The sequence below is a fragment of the Fringilla coelebs genome, assembly GCF_963513975.1.
Source record: "Fringilla coelebs genome assembly, chromosome: 17".
NCBI classification, from domain to species: domain Eukaryota; kingdom Metazoa; phylum Chordata; class Aves; order Passeriformes; family Fringillidae; genus Fringilla; species Fringilla coelebs.
In genome coordinates, this window is record NC_140043.1 from 11,100,382 (window position 1) to 11,122,471 (window position 22,090).

Here is a 22,090-nt window from a genome sequence, read left to right on the forward strand (position 1 = left end):
ATATGCTCCTTCTGCAAGTGAGAGAGCCAAAGGGAGCATGGAATCAGCACCATCTTCCCCCTGGAGTTCTTCTTCAGGCTTCACTTGGTGTCCTAATGATCCAATCAATCCCAGGAGGCTCCGAATAATTATTAATTAAGGCAATGATTGGGTGATTTGGCCGTCATTGCAGCTGTCTTTCACAGGGAGAGAGAAAAGCCTGTTCCTTTCTTATTTTTCCCTAAAGCCTGACTCTGATGGCACGAGGCTGCTCTGCAGAACACAATGTAATAGCAGGGTGAGTCACAGCCAAGGATTTGTATTCAATATCGGTTCGGATTACATTAGCTTTGCCTAATGCCTGTGCAATAAAGTGCCTCTTCATTGTATAGCTGCAATTTATTTCGGCTCCCGGGTCGGTACAGAGCAAACATCCATCATGCAGCAGCACGTGTGCCCTGCCAGGGGAGCAGGCTGGGGGATGCCGGCCCTGCCTCTCCTCCTGCTCCCGCCAGGAGCTCCCATTGTCCTGGAATGAGCTCCCCTTGTCCTGGAATGAGTTCCCATTGTCCTGGAATGAGCTCCCACTGTCATGGAATCCTGGAACAGTTTGGGTTGGAAGGGACTGGGAAGCCCATCTTGTCCCTGCCATGGAGAGGGGCACTTCCCACTGGAGCACTTGTCTCCAAGGCTTGTCCAACCTGGGATGGGGAATCAACCATGTGATGATTGGGATGGGGAATCATCCAGTTGTTCAGCCATAAAACCTGCCAGGCTGTCCCACCAGAGCTGAACAGAGTGAGAGATGAGAATTGACTCCAAGTTCTCAGAAGGCTGATTATTATATTATATTATATTATATTATATTATATTATATTATATTATATTATATTATATTATATTATTACTGTCATGATAATATACTTTATTTTATTTTTATTTCATAATGTTAAATTTTATTATTTTATATATAAATAATTTTTATCTTGTTTTATTATTTTAATAATTTTATTAGATTATTTTATCATATTATATTATAAAATTATAAACTATATTATTTATTATACATATTTTTATATAATAATATATTAAAATATATAAATAAAACAGATAACACGTATAAATATCTACTTTTATATATGATATATAAAATTATCTACTAAAACGATACTAAAGAAAGAGAAAGGAGACATCAGAAGGTTAGACAAGAATGATCATAAAAACTCATGACTGACCAGAGTCCCGCCACAGCTGGACTGGGATTGGTCAGCAATTAAAAACAGTTCACATGCTGGCTAAACCGTTCTCCAAATCACATTCCAAAGGAGCAAAGCATGGGGAAGCTGAGGCTTCTCATCTTGCCAGGAGAAGAAATCCTGGCAAAGGGATTTTTCATAAAATATCACAGTGAGAGGAGTGGTGAATTTGTCTTTACAAACCAGCTGTGGGTCTGCTAGTAAATAAAACCAGCACTGGAAGGTAAAAGAAACAATGGGAAGGATTCCACTGATTGATAAATGGAAAAAGATATTTCCTTTTACAAATAAACTTTAGGTTTGCTAATAAATGAAATTAGGCGTTGAAAGATGAAAGAAACGATGGGGAGGAAAAAACCCTAAATTCTGTAAGAATTAAAAAGGAGGGTTGTATATTAAAGGAAAATCTTTGGTATCAGGTGTACTGGGAAGTCTGTACCTCTCAAGGACCTCAGCCAATGGGGAAAGAGAGAAGGGAAATTGGGATAAAAAAGGGAGGCTGCATCCTCCAAAAATCAGAGAGATCCCAGGGGAATGCCCCATGGCCTCTCCCTTTATTCAAATAAAATAAAAGGACTCCTCTGTCTCCTTTTTGGCCACAACCCTCTGGTGTTTGTGGATTAGTTTTCCCAACAACAGAGACACGGGTGCTTTGGCAGAGGAGCAGAGGTGCAGGAAAGATCCCGGGTTCTGCTCTGCTGCAGCTGCTTGGCAAAGGCTCCGTGCTGGGCTCAGCCCAGAGCAAGGGCAAGGGCACAGCCAGCGCTGATTTTTGTGTCAGTTTGCAGAGGTCTGGGGAAACGGAGCGTTTTCCTAACGGGACCCAGCTGAGAGGAGCGGCAGGTTTGTCTTTACAAATGTTATAAAAGAATTTGTGCTAAAGGAAATTAAAAACTGCAGCGTTTTGTGTACTAAAGCCAAGCAACAAGCAGGAATAGGCCAAGTGATGAGGATGGAGATTCAAACACCAGGAGGAGGATTGTCTCCAGAAATGGATATTTCAAGGGATTTTTTCACCTGATATACCCCAACAGGAGGCATTTAATAGGCATCATCAATAGGATAATACTCCATGCCACAAGTTTATCCCAGAAGATTTTCACCTGACAGGATTTCAGCAATTATTCACCAGTTCTGAGAAACGAGGCAGCAAGAAAGAAACAAACAACAATAATGTGCTAAAGAAGGGCCCCTTCCAGAGCCCAAAAACTGTGTAAAATAAACCCCTTAGAAATGACATTTGGAGACCCATGGGGACTTTGGTGCAATAGAGGCCAAATCCTGGATTTCCCTGACCCTGATCACCTGCCTCAGAGTCAAATTGCTTGTGGCTTTTTCTGAATTTATTCTTTGATTATTTAATAAATTTCCCTAATTATTAAACTGGAATATTCATTCATAACACAAACAAGCTGTGGGGTCTGCTGGTGGATAAAACCAGCACTGGGAGATAAGAGAAACAACGGGAAGGATTCCACTGATTGATGGATGGAAAAAGAGATTTGCTTTTACAAATAAACTTCTGATTTGCTGATAAATGAAATAAGGCATTGAAAGAAACGATGGGGAGGAAAAACCCCTAAATTCCATAAGAATTAAAAGTTAAAAGGGAGGGTTACACATTAGAGGGGAATCTCTGGTATCAGGTGTTCTGGGAAGTCTGAACCTCTCAAGTACCTCAGAAATGGGGAAAGAGAGAGGGGAAGTGTGGCTGGGAAATTGGGATAAAAAGGGAGGCTGTGTCCTCCAAAAATCTGAGAGACCCCAGGGGAATGCCCCATGGCCTCTCCCTTTATTGGAATGTAGTATAAAAAAAGGACTCCTCTGTCTCCTTTTTGGACATAACCCTCTGGTGTTTGTGGATTAATTTTCCTAACAGAGCTCTGGTTCACGTGGGCAGCAGTGAGTAAGAGCCTTATCTTTATTTACTCGACGCTTTTGTGCCAGCGCTGTGGAAGACCTCGGAGGAGGAGGGGCAGCTCCACAAGGAGCATCCATGAGAGGGGAGCTGAGCAAGTCACTGGTGATTTATGAACCCTCCCGTGCAGGGCACAGGTCCCTGTGTGCCTGGCCCAGGGGCACTGGGCTTGTTGAAGGAGGGAACCATCCCCAGCTTTCCTCGGGTTTTTATTGCCTGGGAAACACCCCCGCATCTCCTCCTGCCCTGCGTGTCCCGTGGTCCCCTCCTGTTTGTCACCTGGCCAGGGAGAAGGAGCGAGGAGGAATCTGTGAGTGCTCCCAGAGAGCTCTCTGCAGTGTCCCCAGGGGGGTGGGCAGATCAAAAGGCCACCACCTGGGACAGATCCAAAGGCCACCACCTGGGACAGATCAAAAAGCCACCACCCAACGGGGACCCGGCGCTGCGCTGTTCACCAGGTGGTGACACAAAGTCCTGTGAAATGTGGGGGTGAAGGAAGTGGCTCCAGGGCTGTGCTGGGAGAGAGGATGCCCCCTGGGATGAGGTCCTTGGGGCTGGGTGATGCCACCACCTTTGCTTAGCCCGTGCGCTCACGGTGTCCCCGGGGCTGGACGCTGCTGCCGTCACCAGCCTGGGACGCTGAGAGCTGTCCTAGGGAGCTGTGGCGCCACTGCTGCCAGCTGGAGACACGGTTAGAGGTGACATCTGATTGCTGAGAACACCTCAGCCAGCCCGTGACTGCCAGCAGGGCTGGGCCAGTGCCAGGGCTGGGCCAGTGCCAGCTCTGGGCTCTGCAGCCACCCTGGGCGCATGCCCGGCTCGGGATGGGACACCCGCCTGCAGGGCACCTCCAGCACCCTCTGCTTGCCCACCTGCATCCCCCAGGAGCCTCTTTGGGAGCATTTACTGCTGGATAACCCAGGAGCAGCAACTCCACCTCACCTGTGCTCTGGTGGCCAAGGCAGAGCCCTGCAGGGCGCATTGTCACCCTCTTGTTCCTCACATGGCAGGACGTGCTGGTGGCATGGCTGTGGGAGAGCCACAAGGACTGAGCAGGGCAGGGAATTCCCTCAGGGCTTCCCAGGCTGCTGGGATGGGAAGGGGGATCCCTGAGCCCTGATCCCTGAGCCCTGATCTTCCCACAAAGCCAGCACTGCTCCCTCTAAGGAGCTTAATCCGTGGGGCTGATGCTAAACCTGTTAGTGCTGGCAGCAGCGCCCAGGAGCTGATGGCTCCATGCCCAGGGCGGTTCTCTGGGATTAAAAAACCCTTCCCATCCCAAAAAGTTGGGGTAAAAAGCCCTGTTTTCTGGGACTGCTGGCGAGACGCTGTCCTGAGGGAGCGGGAGAACCTGGATTCCTCGGTAAATCTGCTGCCATCCAAGGAAAAAACCACATTTTAATCAAATCCAAGGCAATGCTGCGATCTAGACACTGGAAATATAGGCCACGCTCACAAACTGGGAGGCTGCGTCCCAGAAAAGATCAAATGTGAAAATAATTTAGAGGCTGGAGGAGCAAAAGCAGCTCCAGAGGCATTCCTGGGGCTCTGACACCCTCCAAGGCTGGAGCAGAGCCCTGGTGAGGTTCAGGGCGTTGCTGTGATCCTGGCAGGGTCCTGATGCCCCTGTGGGACCAAGGGGAATATTCCATGCAGGGCTGGGAGATGTGGTTCATTAAAGAGAGGTTTGGCAAGCAGGAGAGGGTGAATAAAAGAGGGAGGAGAATTCCCTGAGGACTGAAAAAAGCAGCACTGAAAGGCAAGGAGGGAGTGAGGTCCCTGGGGTTTGGCCAAGGAGGATCCAGAGGTGTCTTGAATCCGCTCTGCAAAAATGTTCCTGGGATACAGCAGGCTCTGAAAGGGCCTTTTAATCCAGCAGGGAAAGCACAAGAGAGCCAACAACTGGAAGCTGGAGCCAGACACATTTAAATTAGAACAAAAGACACATTTCTAATAGCGAGGTAATTAACCACTGGAACGAATTATCAAGGGGAAGTGATGCTTTCTCAGTCTCTTGAAGTTTTCAAATTAATTCGGGATGTTTTTTTTCTGAGGAAAAAGCTTCACTTGAGCAAAAAACAACTGGAGTAATTTCCTGCCTGTGCTCCAATGTCAGCCCAGACCCTGCAGAACATGCTGGCCTCAAAATCATCTTTTTTTTTATAAAACTGCTGGAATTTTTAAGGCAAACCCTTAAGATTCAAGTAATTGCCATGGAATGGGAAGAAGAGACATTTCCCAGCATATTCCTGTTCCCAGTGCCGTGCTCTCACACTTGTCACCCTTGGGGCAATTCTTTTGCCGTCTGCTAAGTGGCATCTGCACAAAATTTGGAATTTGGAGGATGGTCTGGATGCATCCCCAGGGACCTGCTCTGGGTTGTGGGGCTGCAAAAGCAGAGCCCTGTCCGAGCTGGGGCTCTCCTCGCAGGACACTATAAATAAATGCACAGATATTTACATTTATATCTGTCCATTTGCCAAATATATTTGTCTATTTGCCCATGGCACCGCTGCAGTGGCCATGCCAGGGGTGGGGTGGTCCCTGTGTGTTCTGTGTCACACAGTTTGGCCCTTCCTGTGAGCTGGGGCAGAGCTGGGAAGTCAATCACAGCTGCTCCATAGAGCTCTGGTCCTGTAATTACTCCGTGATTAAATAAAAACGTAATTCCTTCAACACCTCCGCACTCCTGCTTTATTGCAGGAGAGCCCACACAAGGAATTAATGTTTAAATAATGGCTTTCCTCCCCAGGAGCAGGCTCTGAGATAGGCAGGAATATATTAGTTCCCTGTCCCACGGATGGAAGGAGCAGCACCTTGCCGGCAGCCACAGAGGTGACGGTGCAGCATCCACTGGGATTTTCCCAGTGATCTCTCTCCACATCCTCTGGGCACAGCCCAGGGGTCCCTGGGGCAGAGTGCAGAGTCCCTTGGAGGGGTGCAGCCCCCCAAACCCCCTCCCCAGCTGGCAAGAGCATCCTTCCTTGGCAGGGCCTGGAAATTTCCTGGTGATTCCTGCAGCTTGGCTGGAAGTTTGGTGCCTGGGGGAGTGCAGGAATTCCAGCTGCTGGAATTCTGAGCTGTCCATCTCTCCCTATCAGCAGATGCCAGCTGGGACGTCAGTGCCTGGTAAAGAATTGTCTCTGCCTGCAAAGGGCAGCTCTGTTTCGAGCTCTTTATTAAACCGAGCACAATCCTGTGCGCCAGCAGAGATGAAGAAAAGCTCCTGATAAGTGGGACTGGCCATTCCCCGAGTTCCCAGTCTCCTTGGTTACAGTACGCCACACAAACGCTTTTCTCAGCGAGCAGGCTGTGAGCAGAGTTTGAATCCCAGATTGGAGGGGTTCTCCTTCTCCCTGCCTCTACCTGGTGCTGCCGAGAGGATGCTCAGCGCAGGAGGGGGTGGGGAAGGGGCTCCTGCTGGTCTTGCAGAGGTGTCTGAGTGATGCAGTGGGAGCAGATCCAGTGGGCTCTGTGCAATCCCAAATCCCAAAGCCCAGGCAAGCTGCTCCCAGCTATTAACAGGACTGAATGGAGGATGTGCTGCCTGCTGTAAGTGGTGTGAGGGTATGGAAGGCACCAGTGTGGGGCTCAGAGAGCCTCAGCCCTCACCCAGCACCTCCAAGAGGGTCCTGGTCCCATATCCAGTGACAGGAAGGTGCTGGTCCCATATCCAAGGCACAGGAGGGTGCTGGTCCCATATCCAGTGACAGGAAGGTGCTGGTCCCATATTTAATGCACAGAAAGGTGCTGGTCCCATATTCAATGTACAGGAGGATGCTAGTCTCATATTGAATGGACAGAAAGGTGCTGGTCCCATATCCAGTGACAGGAGGGTGCATCCAAGGTGCAGCAGGGTGCTGGTGCCAGCTCTAGAGCACAGACAGGAGTGGCTTCATCCCAAATTTGCCACGCTGACCCCACACCCGCACTGTGCCCATGGTGCCACGTGCTGCAATGCCACCTCTGATGTCACCCAGGGCACGGCAGTCCCAAGGGATCGCTGTCACCACAGCCAACCTGTGACAGCCATTAGTAACGTGATCCCCTGGCTGGTCAGAGCCTCCTGTAGCTATGGTAATGGACTACCATAATTCACAATTATAATGTCAGATTTAAACCCCGGGCTTGTGCAAAAGGATAAAAATATCTCTTTGCTCGTGGGATCTCAGTATTATTTGCTTTGCTATATTGGAAGCTAAACGCTCTCATGAACATCAAGTGATTGTGCCGAGATTAAACACTTTTCTTCTGTTTATGCACGTTTCACCCTTTTATAGTTTTATTAAAATGCTGGCTGCACTCTCAATTAAGCAAAATCCTTCTGCAGTTGTAAGCACATTTCACAGGAATAAATAATTTCATCTGAAGGGTGTTTTGGGCTCAAAACCACAACGCTAAGATATTGGGGGGTGCAGAGCTGGGGCAGGGGAGCGGGCACTGCCATCTCACTGTGCTCCAGCAGGGATCAGGGCACAGAGCCCTCCAGGTGTGCCCTGGGTGTGGCCCCCTCCCACACCTGGTTGGCACCTCCAGCCCATCCCATAACCCACAGGGGCAAACAGGAGCCCACACTTCCTGTGCCCCCCATCCCATCACAGCAATGCCACTGACACCTTTCCTCTGGGGGGCCCAAAGCCCCCTGTATATATTATAAATAATAATTAATTCATTACCCAAACTGCACAGCTTGGGCTCCGCCAAACTCGCAGTCGGCGTTTCTCCGAATTTCGCATGGAAAAATCTGTCTGTTTTCTGCCATTTCTTAACCTCCAAATGTTGCTTTCTTGGCACTTCCCAGAAAGCACATGTTCAGGTTTCCAGCACGGAGTCCTGTTTCCCTGGATCCCTGCCCACGCTCCCCGTGCTCGGCTGAGCTTCCACGTCCTGGTGCTGGTCCCGGTGCCTGCCCGGGGCGCCCCAGCACCAAGCCCTGCTCCCCCTCCCTGGCACCTCTCCTGGCTGTGTTTGTACAGCACCAGGCAGACCCAATCCCTGTGAAATCCCACCCACTGCTGCTGGGGAACTCTGGCAAAGCGGGATGGCTTTATCCTTGAGGATGGCAGCTGACAAAGGCTGTGCTGTTGGAGAGTAATTAAAGTGGACAGGTACCAAACCTTTGTCTTGAAGCCCCCGAGACCTTGAGCTATTTCTGACACATCAGCAGAAAGTGGCGGCAGGGTGACAAGCTCAGGGTCAGGGCTGGCTCTGAGGGACCCTCCTCCCAGGCCGTGGTGCCCTGGCTGCTCCAGCCAGCAGAGGAGAACATGAATATTCCTTAGGAAAAGCATTTTCAGCGGCACCGCTTTGCCCCAGTTTTGGATTTTTGCTGTGGGTGATGCCTGGGTGGGTTGGAGTCAGTGCCAGCCCAGAGCTCTGCAATTGGAATGCAAATGAGCCTCAGATCCAGGATTTGCTTCTGCTGGGTGGGTTTTATTCCCTTGAAAGGCCTCCCTCTGCTCCAGGTAGCCCGGTGCCAGCAGAGGCTCGGGGAGGTTCCTGCCGCAGCAGCTCTCTCCCCAGCTGGTTTGCAATGTGCCACACGAGCACAGAGACCTTGCACTGTAATTAAGCTCTTGCTGTTCTTTCAGGACTTCGATTCAGAGAAATTCATCGCTCAGAAAGAGCAGCTTGGCTGGGAGTTGAGGGAAAAAACCAACATTTTTCCCCCAAAGCCATGGCCAGTGCGTGGAGGATTACGCCCAGCCCTCTTCATCACCCGGGTGAGCAAATGAGGACCCATCTCCTGCCCTCAGTCCTCTCATAAATTATTTAGCACAGTCCAAATTACTGGGAATGTTCACTGGCTGTCCAGCTAAATCTAATTTGTATTAAGTTCATTTGGCAGCAATTTTCCTTAATGGCCAGGGTGGCCTTCTGTGGGTGTGTGGTAAAAGTGGTCTCTTGGATATAGGTGGGAAAGGCCTGCGTGGGCCTGCACTCCAAAATAACAACCAAAAATTAATTATAGCCATTATAACAGCTCAAAAGCACACTTAGTGAAAGTGGAAAATAGAATGAGGATAATTATAGTGGTTTTTCCCTACTGTATCAGTCATTTGATGACATAGCAAGCTCCTCTATAAATATAGAATACATCAATAAAACACATCACACAGAATCTATAATATATAATGTATTATATAATACACAATGCAATTTTAAGATGTATCAATGTGTAATATGTATTTACCACATAAAATGTCACACAGAATCTATAAAATATAATATAATATACAATGCAATTTTAAGATGTATCAATGTATATGTATTTACCATATAAAATACGTCACACAGAATCTATAATATATAATGTATGATATAATACACAATGCAATTTTAAGATGTATCAATGTGTAATATGTATTTACCATATAAAATGTCACACAGAATCTATAATGTATTATATAATATACAATGCAATTTTAAGATGTATCAATGTATATGTATTTACCATATAAAATATGTCACACAGAATCTATAAGATATAATGTATTATATAATATACAATGTAATTTTAAGATGTATCAATGTATCAATACATTATATCTATAAGATATAATGTATTATATAATATACAATGTAATTTTAAGATGTACCATATATTTATATCTAATAGTTTCTTTATAATATATATGCAAAAAATATCATATTAGATAAATTATAAATATTTAATATATTTAATATCTTTATAATTCATATAATGCATTATATATATTATATATTTATAATGCATATTCTGCATTACATGCACTATAAATTCTGCATTATATTCTGCATTATAGGCACTACAAATTCTGCATTATTTTGAACTGAGAGGGACCAGGAGCCACCCAGGGACACATGGTGGTGCAGAGCAGGGCCAGCCCTGTCCCTTCTGCCCCCAGGCAGATCCCAGCCTGGGGAGGTCGCTGACCAGCCCCACCACATCCCCCTTTGCCATCTGGATCTCAGCTTTTCCAGCCCCCGGAGCAGCAGGATCAGTGCCAGCCTAAACCGAGCCCAGCAGAGGCTCAGCCCAGAGCCCCCAGCTCCTTCCTCTGACTCCTTGTCCTGACTTCAGGGATTTTTTTCCCCCTGGGAGAGCAGGAGGCGCTGGCAGGTGTGGGTGTGGGGTTGTTGATGTTCCCCAGATGATCGGGATGCTCCGGGATGCTCCGGGATTGCCGGGAGCCCTGCAGGAGCTCTTGTCACCCTCTTGTCACCGGCGCGGCGGGAGGGTGCGGGCTGGTTGGCACTGAGGCAGGAATCCCAGCGGGACTTCAGTAGGGATAAAGCTCAGCCTGATAAAAACGAGCCCAGGCCTGACAGATGGCCCTGAGCGAGGGGGAAAGGCAGGAGCTGGGCAGGGAGGGCATCCTGCCTTCCTCCTGACAGGCCCCACGCTGGGATGGGCAGTGGGGGCACACCCTGGGCAGGGGAAACATCCTGGTTTTGATGGGAACAGGGGATTTAGGGTCACCCTCAGTGGTCCTGCCCAGCACAGGGACACAATTCCTGCTCTCCCTCTGAACAGGGATGAGGAGGGGGGCCAAGGCAGCCTTGCTTTAGCAAATCCAGTCCATTTTCATTTTCCACCCATCCCTACAGCGCCACACCATGCCAAATTCTTGCCTCATCTCTTCACAGACCCATTTCCCCATTCCAAACCCATTTGGAAGTCACAGAACTGAGGGTGGCTGGAGCACGAGCCCAGCCACAGCAACAAACAGTGAGCAGGGCAAGGGGGAGGCTGCCACGCCTGCTGAGCCGCCCCAAGGAAGAATAATTTCAATTCTATCTCCCTTTTGGAAGGGACACATTTAATGGCAGAGAGGCTCTGTGCCTGGCAGCAATCAGGAATTAACTCACTGGGTCCAAGTGCCGTGAAATTGAATCCTGTCAGCGCGGGCAGGAGCTGAACACGGCCAGGAGAGGCGGGGGTTCCGTGTCCCCAACCTTCTGCCAGAGCCACCAACCCATCAGGACAGCCCTGGCTGCTCTGCCAGGTGAGGATGTGCAGCTCTGGGTGCTTCCCATTCCCCTGGGCAGAGCTGGGAGTCAAAGCCAAGTGTTTGTCGTAGGAACAGGAGATCCCCCAGCCATGGAATAATGTGCTCTGACTCCATGATTCAGAAGGCTGAAAAATTGCTTTGTTAAGCTATACTATATCACACTAATACTAAATTACATACTAAAGAGATCCTGTACTACAAAGATACTATACTGAGGAATACTAGAGAAAAACCCGTGACTGTCTCCAGACACACGTGGATCCAACTGGTCAAGGAATCAAAACAACCTTCCCTGGTGTCCAATTAACAAATCACTTTGGGTAAGCAATCTCCATAACACATTCCGCATGTGCAAAACAACAGGAGCAGAAAGTAGAGATAAGAATGGATTTCTCTTTTTCTCTGAGCTTCTCACTGCCTTCCCCAGGAAAAATCCTTGGGAAAGTTGTGCCTGCTGCTCTCTGTGAAGAGAGCGTTCACAGATACTGGTGCAAGGAAAAACAGCTTATTTGTTGGGAAAAAAGGCTCACAGGCCCAGCTAATCATTTGGAAGTGCACTAAATGGAGTTCCTTGATTGCTCTGAGAGCATTGGGAGAGGCCACAGAGCACCTCAGGCATGTGGTGGGATTCTCAGGGTGGTCTGGTGCAGGACCAGGAGTTGGATCCATCATCCCTGTGGGTCCCTTCCAACGCAGGAATTCTGTGATCTCAGCTCCTGCAGAGTGCTGTGGTTCAGGGGTGATGGAGAGACCAGGGAGGTCTCCAGCCCTGGTACCCACCTCAGCAGGGACTGGGAATGGCAGCCGAGCCTGCCCAGCTCACCTGCACTGCCTCTGGATCCTCCGTGAGGGATGGATGTGATGAGCCAAAGGAAGCTCTGCCAGCAGGAAAGCTCCTGGATGGCTCTGGACTCTCAGTCCTGAGTGATGGGCATCATGCAAAGAAGAGATCACTCCTCTGAGGAAGGCTTTCCACAGGCACAGCCAGTGGGAGAACAGAGCATGCTTTAATTATGCTAATTAGAGCCTTGGCAGTCTCGTTGCTTGATGCTTTTGCATTTGATGTGGAGGCATTTCCCTTTGCCAGGGTCTGTCCCTGCTGGAGAGGGAGGGATGTGGGCACAGGGGCGCTGGGTACAGCACTCTCCCTTCTCCAGGGGTGACACGGAGCCTCCAAATTTCCCTCCCCAGGGCCTCCATCCCTGCCAGCAGCACAGGGCAAAGCTCTTGCGCTGAGAGCAGGTGAACATGCTAAAACACAGGGCAACGGGAATAACTCCTGTCCTCCCACTCCAGGCTATAAATGGCCGTGGTCCTGCTCCTGGCTGGCTCAGCCATCAGTTTTGTGTCTCCTGAGCCTCCCAGGGGGAGCAGGAAGCAGAGCTTTTCCCCCTGTGCCCTGCACACACCGTATTTTCCGCCGGCCGGCGCTGATGGATGGCTCGGTCTCACCATCCATGAGCTTTGCTCTCTGGCTGCTCCAAGGGCAAACAATTCTCTGGACTGAGCCTGCAACGCTCCAGGCCGAGCATCGTTTTGTCCTGGTTTGTCATTAAAGGATGTGCACAGCCATTCCAAGTGACAGAGCAATTTCCTTTGTGTCCTGCAAAGCAAAAGGAAAAGAAAGAAGTCAGCGTATTGCACACAAATCTGCTTTTCTCCCGCAAGTTGAAATAGGAACAGCTTAATTTCCAGCAAACCCAACGCTGTAGTAATTCCAAATCAAAGGCTTTGTGTCAGAAGAATCATTTTGCCACAGCCCCAAATAATGAGCAATTTGTGTCACCTTTGGAGATGGGATTAAAAACGAGCTGCACGAGCGACACCTCGGCCGGCCGGCGGTGGTTGTGGGTCGGACTTCAGAGGCCAAAGGTGGGGCAGCACTGGATTCCTGCTCCTGGGTGTCCCTTCTCCAGGTGCCACTGGTGTCCCTCCCGTCAGGTGCCACCAGTTGGCTTGGGGCAGACCAAGGTCCCAAGGAGTCCCTCTGCCAAGGAGCCAGGCTGGGGGAGCTGGGGGTGCTCACCTGGAGAAGAGGAGGCCCCACGGAGGGCTCAGAGCCCCTTCCAGAGCCTAAAGGGGCTCCAGGAGAGCTCAAAAGTGACTTGGGAGAAGGGATGGAGGGACAGGACATGGGGGGATGGCTTCCCACTGCCAGAGGGCAGGGATGGATGGGATATTGGGAGGAATCCTTCCCTGTGAGGGCGGTTGTGCCCTGGCACAGGGTGCCCAGAAAAGCTGCGGCTGCCGCTGGATCCCCAAAAGTGCCCAAGGCCAGGCTGGATGGGGCTTGGAGCAACCTGGGATAGTGGAAGGTGTCCCTGCCCGTGGCAGGGAGAGGAACTGGATGATTTTTAAGGTCCTTTCCCACCCAAACCCTTCTGTGATTCCCTGGTTCTGTGAAATCCCTCTGGGGAGCAATACTCCCCGCAAAGAGAAAAGCACTTGCTTTTTTTCCCTCCCAGAAATAGCGGAATCATTTAAAAACAAGACCAATTTAAAACTAATTAGAGGCAATTTCTTCATCTGCTGCCTTCTTGCATGAGGCACACGTCCTGAAAGGCACACGTGGGAGCAGAAGGAATGTCACCCTGCCCCCTGCCAGGCTGCCGGCCCTGCGGAGCTGCCGGGAATGGCCGGGAATTGCTGAGCCAAGTGCTGATGCGAGCCCTCATCCCCAGGCTCCCCATCCATCGCTGACAAGGGAAATGCTGCTCGCTGCAAGGCTTTGCTTTAAATGAGAAGTGAAGGTGAAGAATACAGCAGGCAAAACAAAATGCTGAACAGTGCCCAACTGGCCTTTCAAGCTGCCATTGCCCTGTGGCTGTCCCGGGGGCTCCCAGGAGAATGTGCAAATTGGTGGAAATTCCCTAGCCAAGCAAATGACTTGGAAATCCCTGATGGAGAGGAGAGATTTGTGCATGGAGCTGTATCCTTTTGCCCCAAACCTCTGATCAAGGAATAAGTTTGGATCTCTTCTAGGAAAGAAGGGTGAGGCTGAGAAAAGAGGTTTTTGTGGAAGGAGGTGCTCAGCTCTGCACTGCACAATTTCCATGGACCTGCTCCCACCGTGGGGAAAGGAATAACAAGAAGGGACCTGTGTGTCAAAGAAGCAAATATTTTATTGTGTAAAAACCAAGCAGACATTAAACAGAGCCCCCCCATCGCCCATGTGCCTTGCAGCAAGCCACTGGGATGTGCCCAGGTGTCCCCCATAGGCTGGGGCCATGGAAGCCCAGCTGGATCCATCAAATACCTGTGGAATTATAAAAGTTTCAGAGCTCTGCTGTTGCTGGGTGTCACACTGAGACCCTTCTCAAGATCGGCTGATTTTTGAGCAGCGCACTGTGGGATGAGACACCTGGGCTGCAGCTCTGGGTTACAAAGGAAGGGTTTGGTGTCCCTCCAGCTCCTCTCAGAGTGGCTTTCCCGGCCCATGGCACATCCTCAGCATCTGTGGCAGCCGCTGGGTTTGAATTTAAGCACCAACTCCCACGTCAAACAACTGCAGGAGAACAGGAAAGTCCTTGTCCCCGCGGCTGGCCCTGAGCAAAGCTGGGAAATGGGGCAGGAGCATGAGGAACCACGGTATGTCCAGGACCAAAAAAAGTTTGTAGAACCACCCCATGACTTTTGTGGAGCCGTTTGCAGTCTCTGCTGTCGTGAGGTGGTTCTGCAGGAGCAGGGAAGCTGTGTGCCCAACGTGGCTCCTCGTCACTGTGGGTCGGGGCTCGATGGAAACGGATCCTGCAGAAAGTGGGACGTTGCATTATGCAAATTTGCTTCCTGGAAAGAAATGTTTTATTAACACGCGCTCCCTTCGTGTGTTGGCTTAGTCAATTTGGTCACAGCTTGACATCCAATAAGTTACTCTAAAGGCAATGGTTTTACAAAATGTTTTTCTAATCTATTTTAAACACTTAATTACAGTTGTGGCGCATTCATTAGGGACTCTGCTTTCAAACCTGGATTGCAGCAATAAATCCTAATTCTCCAAGTGTCAGTTGCAATCCAGGCATGGCATCCAAGTGGGTGTCAGAGGCTGAGGACTGGGGGAAGCATGTCTGGGCCAGGTGGGAGCCCCATCCTCCAGAGAGGGAACCCCCAGCATCCAGCCTGAGCTGACTTTTAATCATCAAGAAAGGAAATCACTCAAAAGAAACTTGGGCTCCTGACGAGGGAGCACTTGGGGGGATGAGTCTGCCGGTGCTGGGGTGGCAGCTGAGTGATGCTAGTTTTGGGAAACCCCAGTGAATTCCGAGCTGGTGCTGTGGAGGGCTCTGGGGCTGTCCCTGGCACCAGCAGCGTCTCCACTGCAGCCTTACCTTACTCTTTGCCCAGGTATTTCTTCATGATGCTGCTGACATCGTCCTCCCTGCCCTCGGCCTCGGCTCGGCGGCTGATGGCGCTGCCCTGGCTGCCGGCCCTGCCGCTGGAGCCCTCCCCGGCCGCCCTCGGGGGCTGCGGCCGCCGCTTGATGCTGTCGGCGCTGCGGGAGGAGCGGTGCGAGCCCGAGGATGAGGAGTCAGAGAGCTCCCCGGGCTCTTCCCGGGGCGCCGGGCTGCACTTGGCCATGCCCTTGGTCTCAGAGGGCTCCAGGCTGCCCGAGGCTAAGGCCTCGTCCTCGAAGCGCACGGTGAGGGGCCGCTGGCCGTCCCTCCTGTCCCTGCGGGATCTGGCCAGGCTGCTGGCCGAGCGGGACTTGCGGATGGCCGGCAGGAAATCATCGAAGTCAACCTTGGTTCTCCTCTCGTAGTTGAGGGTGGGTATTCGCCAGCTGAAGGGGTCGCTCCCCTTCCCCTCGCCCAGCCCATCGCTGGACATGGAGCTCAGCAATCCCTCCGGCTCCTTCCCCAGCTCCACATCCTCCAGCGACGGCTCCAGGCAGCTCCTCCAGGAGCTCAGCCGCGGCACCTCCATCCCGGCAGCCGGGGAGCTCGGCCGGCGGCCGGAGCCGTCGAGGGCCGGCAGGAGGGAGTCGTAGGAGCCGAATTTCGATGCCTTCTTCAGCGCCGGGGACCGCGGGGGCTCGGCCGGCTCCGAGGCCATGCTCCGCAGGCTGGAGGAGCGGGTGAGGCTGGCACCTGCTCCCTCCCCTTCCCCTGCCTGATCCCCCTCCAGCCTCCCCGGGGGCTCCTCGGCCGCCGGGACAGCCCTGGAGCGCCGCAGGGCCGCGGCGCCGGTGGTGCGGTAAATGGGCAGCGGAGAGGCGTCCCCCAGCCCCGTGTCCCGCTGCCGCCGCAGCTCCTCCACGTACTCGGAGAGGGCGGCAGAGCTGGGCACCGGCCCCGAGGCCACCGAGAGCGACCCCGAGGAGGCCACCGAGAGCCTCCTCCTGCTGGGCACCGGCGGGGACACCGCGCTGGAGAAGCTCCCGTCCGCAGCCGGGGAGCCGCCCCGCCGCAGCAGCGATGGGGATGTGTCTCCCAGCCTATCCACGGGCTTCTTCGGGCTCTCCAGCTCCTCTTCTCCTGCCTGAGGTTTGCCATATTCCCTGGTATTCCGTATTCTTCTGGCCCCCAGGAGGGGACTCGCTGTCCTGCCCGGATCCGCAGTGTCGCCGGGGCGGGCAGAGCTCCGGGAGGAGAGAGGCCGGCTCAGAGCGGGGTCCTTGGTGTCTCTGCTGACCCTGAGCGAGAGAAACTCGTGTTAGTTCAGCCTGTGGGATTCCCAGTGACCGGGATGTCATCCAGCAAGGACAAGGCTGAGCAGTGAAAAGCTGGCATTGCCATGGGAGTCTCGGGATAAACTTTATCCAGCAGTTGGGCAATGCCCAAGGATTTTATCTTAAATAAGCCCAGGTCAGCCAGCCAGGATAATTCCTGGTGCAGAGCGTGTGGTGTGACCAGCTTCAGCTCTGCCAAGCCAGCACTTACCTCCAAATATCCTTCTTCTTGACAGATTACAGCAATATGTAGGATTTATTTTATTTCTGTCAAAGCCAAAGATTATTCACTAAAATTTTATGAAAGCAGCTCGCAGCGCACCCCCGACACATCTCAATGTTATTGCTGAGCATGTTTCACCCGGGCTGCTGCTCAAACAGGAGCCCTGCAACCCCTGAATTTGATGTTCCTGAGCAGTGAGGGAATGGCCACACAAGGGATCACATCCCAAACAAGGGTGGGATGTGCAGGAACCACATGGGATCCACACCAGCAGCCCCAGCCAGGCTGTCCCTGTCACAGAGATGGGTTTGGGGTCACTGGGGTCACTAAGCCCCTGCTGGGACACTATGATCCCCTCCAAGCATCTGCTCTGTGGCACTGTCCCCACTCCCAGGGACCCCATCACTGCTCAGCCGAAGGAAATGAGGTCTGGCCTTACTGGGATGGGAATTTGGGAAAGAAAAGGAGGAGGGAAAAAGAGGGAACGGGGCAGAGCAAAGCAGCAGGACCCAAACAACAAAGGAATCTTCGGGAGGGAGCAGCGGTAATGAAGCTTCCTGCCCTAGGAATGCCGCTGTTGCCATGGGAATGGGGTGGGAGGGGATAATCCCCGGACGCTCGGAGCAGGCTCTGCTGCTGACCCGTGAAATAATTTACACGTCGAGATGGGCTGAAGACAAACTCCAGAGCTGGGAAACGCGGGATTGCAGAAGGGAAGGGGCAGTGGAGCAGCTCCAGCTTCCTGGAGCACAGAGGTGCCCTCCTAGCACCCACCACCTTTCCCTGCCCATTTAACCAGCCTAAATCTCTTGATTACTCAACACAAAAGGAATTAACCAGAGATTTCATCTCCCTGAATCACTGCACCCTTCAGGGCCATCCCATGCTGACACTGCTAAAGCACCACAGCTGATTAATAGTTAGAGACATTTCAATAATGCTGGATTTTAGGACCCTAAATTGCATCTTACTTAAATGGCTGGTGTAATCCTTCGGTGACGTTTTGTACAGAAATTGCTCCATTCATTCTGCACATTTCCAAATAATATTGTAACCTGAGTGCTGCATGAATGGCTTTCATAAATTAAACACGGGCATCAGGGTTTTTATTTGGGTTTTAAGGCTGAGATAAAAGTGACTGGAGATGTGAGAACCACTAATGGGCTGTGAACAAGGACTGAACACGCTGTATTTATTGTCCTGTTCAACATGACTGACAGGTAATGCTTTTCTGAAAATCTTCAGAGGCTGAAATGGAGTGAAAGCTGCAAAGGTGGGATTGTTCCAACTTCCAAGACTGCCCCAGAGTCCAGGCAGGGACTGCACACTCTCCATGCCCTGGTTTCCAGCCAAAGGCCAAGACTGCCCCATCCATCTTTGTACCTCCCAAAAGTTGTCATTTTATGCACCCATTAAAGTGCCAGAGGTGGGGTTGGATGGGATATTGGGAAGAAATTTTTCCCTGGGAGGGTGGTGAGGCCCTGGCACAGGGCCTGGATCCCTGGAAGTGCCCAAGACCAGGCTGGACAGAGCTCAGAGCAACCTGGGACAGTGGAAGCTGTCCCTGCCCATGGCAGGGGGTGGGACTGGATGATTTTGAAGGTTCCCTCCCACCCTAACCATTCCATGATTTGTTTCTTTCACTGTTCCCTTACGCCTACCAAAATTCCCTCCAAAATCATGGCTCATCTTCCTCATCCTCATCCTCCTCACAAGAGCCAGACGGTCACGTCCCATCCTGCAGCATCCTCTGCTCATCCATAAATCCCTGGCTGATTCCCAGCATGAATTCCCAGAGCTCAGAATGGCCCCAGGAAGTCACAGGCAGCCCCAAAAGAAGGTGATGCCACAGGAGGCAGGACCCTGAGCCCCTCCAGCCCTGAGCAGAGCCCTGCTCCTCCAGCATCCTCAGGGAAGATGATTTTCCCAGCAAAAGATGCCTGGGAGGCACCTGGAAGCCAACAGAGCTCTGCAATCTGCCACTCACACCAAACCAAATGACATACAACAATAATTAGCGAAGATTACATAGCAATTAGCATGATTACAATTATACCAGTTGAAATCATTTATACAATAAAATCCACACATGCTTTGCAACACATGACCAGGGCCGAAAGTGTGGCTGGGATGCTTTTCCTGGGAGCTGATAAATAAAACCAAGGCAGCTCAGTTTCAGGGAGGGAAGAGACATTGGCCTCATTTCTGTCAGAAGAGGATTTTCTTGTCACACCATCATCTACACAAGAGCTCCCAGTTTCCCACGTAATGATTTGCTTCTGACACAGTCGTGGTTAAAAATAAACCTGTCGGATCCCCAGCAGCCTTGGGACCAGGGCTCTTGGTTTTGTGAGCCAAGGTGGGAAGGGAATTGCTGCCAGGGTGATCCTGGGGTGATGCCAGGGCTGTGGATGCCCCAATCCCGTGGGATGCAGGATGGAGAGGCAGATCCTGGGCTCTGGATCTACTCCCTGCCTGCACCCCTGGATAAACTCTCATCACAGCACAACCCTGACCTGCCTGGAAAGGGGCACAATAAATACATAAAGTTTTAAATTGGCTTCTTAATAAAAAAAAAAAAAATCCTATTTATCCCAACCCTGCGCTGTGTCATATTTATGGAGGCTTAGCTCTTCTGGCCAGCTTTTTGTACAGGAATTTAAATGGCAGAGAATTAAAGGCAACGTTAATCAAAGCTCTCCCTCCTGTAAGCACAGGGGTGATAAGAGCTCCTCGCTCTCCTCTGGCTCTTGGCAGCTGTTTGTTCAGCAAACAGCCCAGATGTGGTGCTGAGCAGCCAACACGAGCAGGACTCGTTCGTTTTTCATTACTGGCAGCTTGTGTAAGACAAAGGAATCTTAATAAGGAAGAGCTCGTTTCCCTGATCTCATTTTTATTACCTCCAGTCTCGTCTCCTGTTTGTTTGCATTTCATCCCCTCCCCTCCTCGCTCGATTTCCATCTTGGATGAGCTGCAGCCAAACCCGGCTCCCACACCAGCATTTGCAATCTGCCCCTTCACAAGCCCCAGGACAGAGGGTGATGGTCACACAGTGGCCAGGACTCAGGACAATTTGTTTTTCACAAAGGCCACAGGCAGCCCAGCAAGCCCCAAAACCCAGAATCACTGAGGCTGGAAAGGAGCACTGAGTCCAAGCTGTGACCAAGCCCCACCTTGTCACCAGCCCACAGCACTGAGTGCCACCCTCCTCAGGGATGGGGACTCCAAACCTCCCTGGACAGCTCTTTCCAAGGCCTCACCACCCTTTCCATGAGGAAATTCCTCCCAATGTCCAACCTGAAAGCCTGCGTATCTTCCTTAAATCCAAGGTGGTTCAGCTCAGAAATAAGATATTAAACACAATGCCTTTTTTCTGTCCTTCATTAATCATCAGAGTTGGGTCATTTGGACCAAAGCCTCCTCAGCAGCACTTAGGAAAGGCTTTACTTATGGTGCAGGGTCCCAGTGAGCTCAGCCCACTGCTCTCAGGGCTCCCACTCATCACTGGTCTATGGAGTTGGAATGAGATGATTTTTAAGGTCCCTTCCAACCCAAACCATCCCAGGATTCTGTGACCTCCCCACAGGTCTCTGCCCAGCCTGACTGCTCTTAAACTCTGCCTTGTACCTCCCCAAAGTGCTCCAGCTCACCCAGGGTGTTTCCTGCAGGGGAACTGCTCTTCAGAACATCGTTTCTGACAACAGCGATTCTCCTCTACAAGGCAGGTGGGGGCCGTGGGGATGGAGCTCGCCAGAATCAGAGCAGGGAGGTTAATACTAATGCCTGCAGTGAAACTGTGCTCCACAGCCCTGACAAATCCTCTCACCCTGGAGCATCCACACCTGCAGGGAGCTGTGCCCAGCCTCAGCCTGGCACCTGCCCTGGTTATGGGGAGAAAAACTGGGAAAGTAGTGATGGATGTCCCGAGACACCATCCCTGGGGGAGCAGCAGGGTGGGGAGGTCCTGAACCACAGGGGCTGTGAGCAGGGGCGCTGCCAGCCCTGCCCACCCCCAATTTCAGCCCTGCCCACCCTGAGTTTGGCTGGTTGGCATTTTTTCCACCTTCTCTCCAGGGGGATGATGCTCTCTGGAGCCCACCCTGCTCCCTGCCCCAGGACTCCATCCCTGCTCCATCTCTGCCCTCACAAACCTCCAAGGGGATCTGACACCCTCCTCCATCCTCACCAGCTCCCTCCACAATGCAGCCCCACACTCTGATTCACAGAGCTTTTCCAAACTCAAGCTGTGTGCTTGTTTCACACACGAAACACAAATTTCTCTGTGACACAGAAATGGGTTTTTTTCTCTGGACTGGGTGGTCCCTCTGATGGGCACCAATTCAGGATGGGCACCTGGGCACCCACAGAGCAAAGCAGGGACATTGGGGCTGTGCAGGTGCTTGGGCCCCTCTCCAGCTCTCTCCCAGCCCGTCAGCATCACCATTGAAAATTAAAATATTTGATATTAGAACAGTAGAAATGCATCCCTCTCCCTCAGCTGCAGCATATGGCACACAAACCCTCAAACAGGCTGCAATGCCACTTTAAATCATCTCCAGAGAATACATCAAGGGATATTTTCCTGCTTGAAGCACGTTTTTGATGTAGTGACTTTCATCTGGTGTTTCACTGATCCCGGCGTGGCAGTGACTGCCTCCCTTGATTCGACGTTTTAACCTCAAACACCACGGGCCCCTCTGAGCTCCGTTCTGCACGTCCCAAGAGGAAGCCCCCACAGCTCAGCACCCCCCAGCACCCCCAGGATGGGCTGGGGGTCCCTCACCTGAGGCTCTGGGTGCTGCGGCTGCCCACGGACGGCGCTGGAACGCTCCCGGCCAGGCTGGCACTCACCAGGGACGTCCAGCCTGAGGAGGAGCTCGGCCAGGACTTGACACTCTCCGCAGGCTCCAGGCTGAGCACGGAGCCAACAGTGGAGCAGGCATCCCTGGGGGGACAGGAGAGACCTGTCAGCTCTGCAGGGGCAGGCTGGAGGGGTCGTGGGTCCCTCTGAGGGTGGCACAGGGCAGGGTGGGCTTCACACCTCCACCACAGCCC

General features: G+C 51.7%; 1 protein-coding gene across 2 annotated transcripts in view; it reads right to left on the bottom strand.

Moving 5' to 3' along the window:
* Positions 1-14,258: 14,258 nt before the first annotated feature.
* MYO18B (myosin XVIIIB) overlaps positions 14,259-22,090 on the bottom strand; it is a 57,413-nt gene continuing 49,581 nt past the window's right edge. The window contains exons 42-44 of one of the 2 annotated variants that reach the window (XM_084217601.1): positions 21,819-21,980; positions 15,473-16,776; positions 14,259-14,894 (exon numbers count right to left, since the gene is read on the bottom strand). In XM_084217601.1, coding sequence (XP_084073727.1) covers positions 15,474-16,776; positions 21,819-21,980 — 1,465 coding nt within the window. In that variant the 3' untranslated portion in view covers positions 14,259-14,894; position 15,473. Of the gene's footprint in view, positions 14,934-15,472; positions 16,777-21,818; positions 21,981-22,090 lie in introns of both variants that reach the window. The other variant, XM_084217602.1, reaches the window with a different exon arrangement.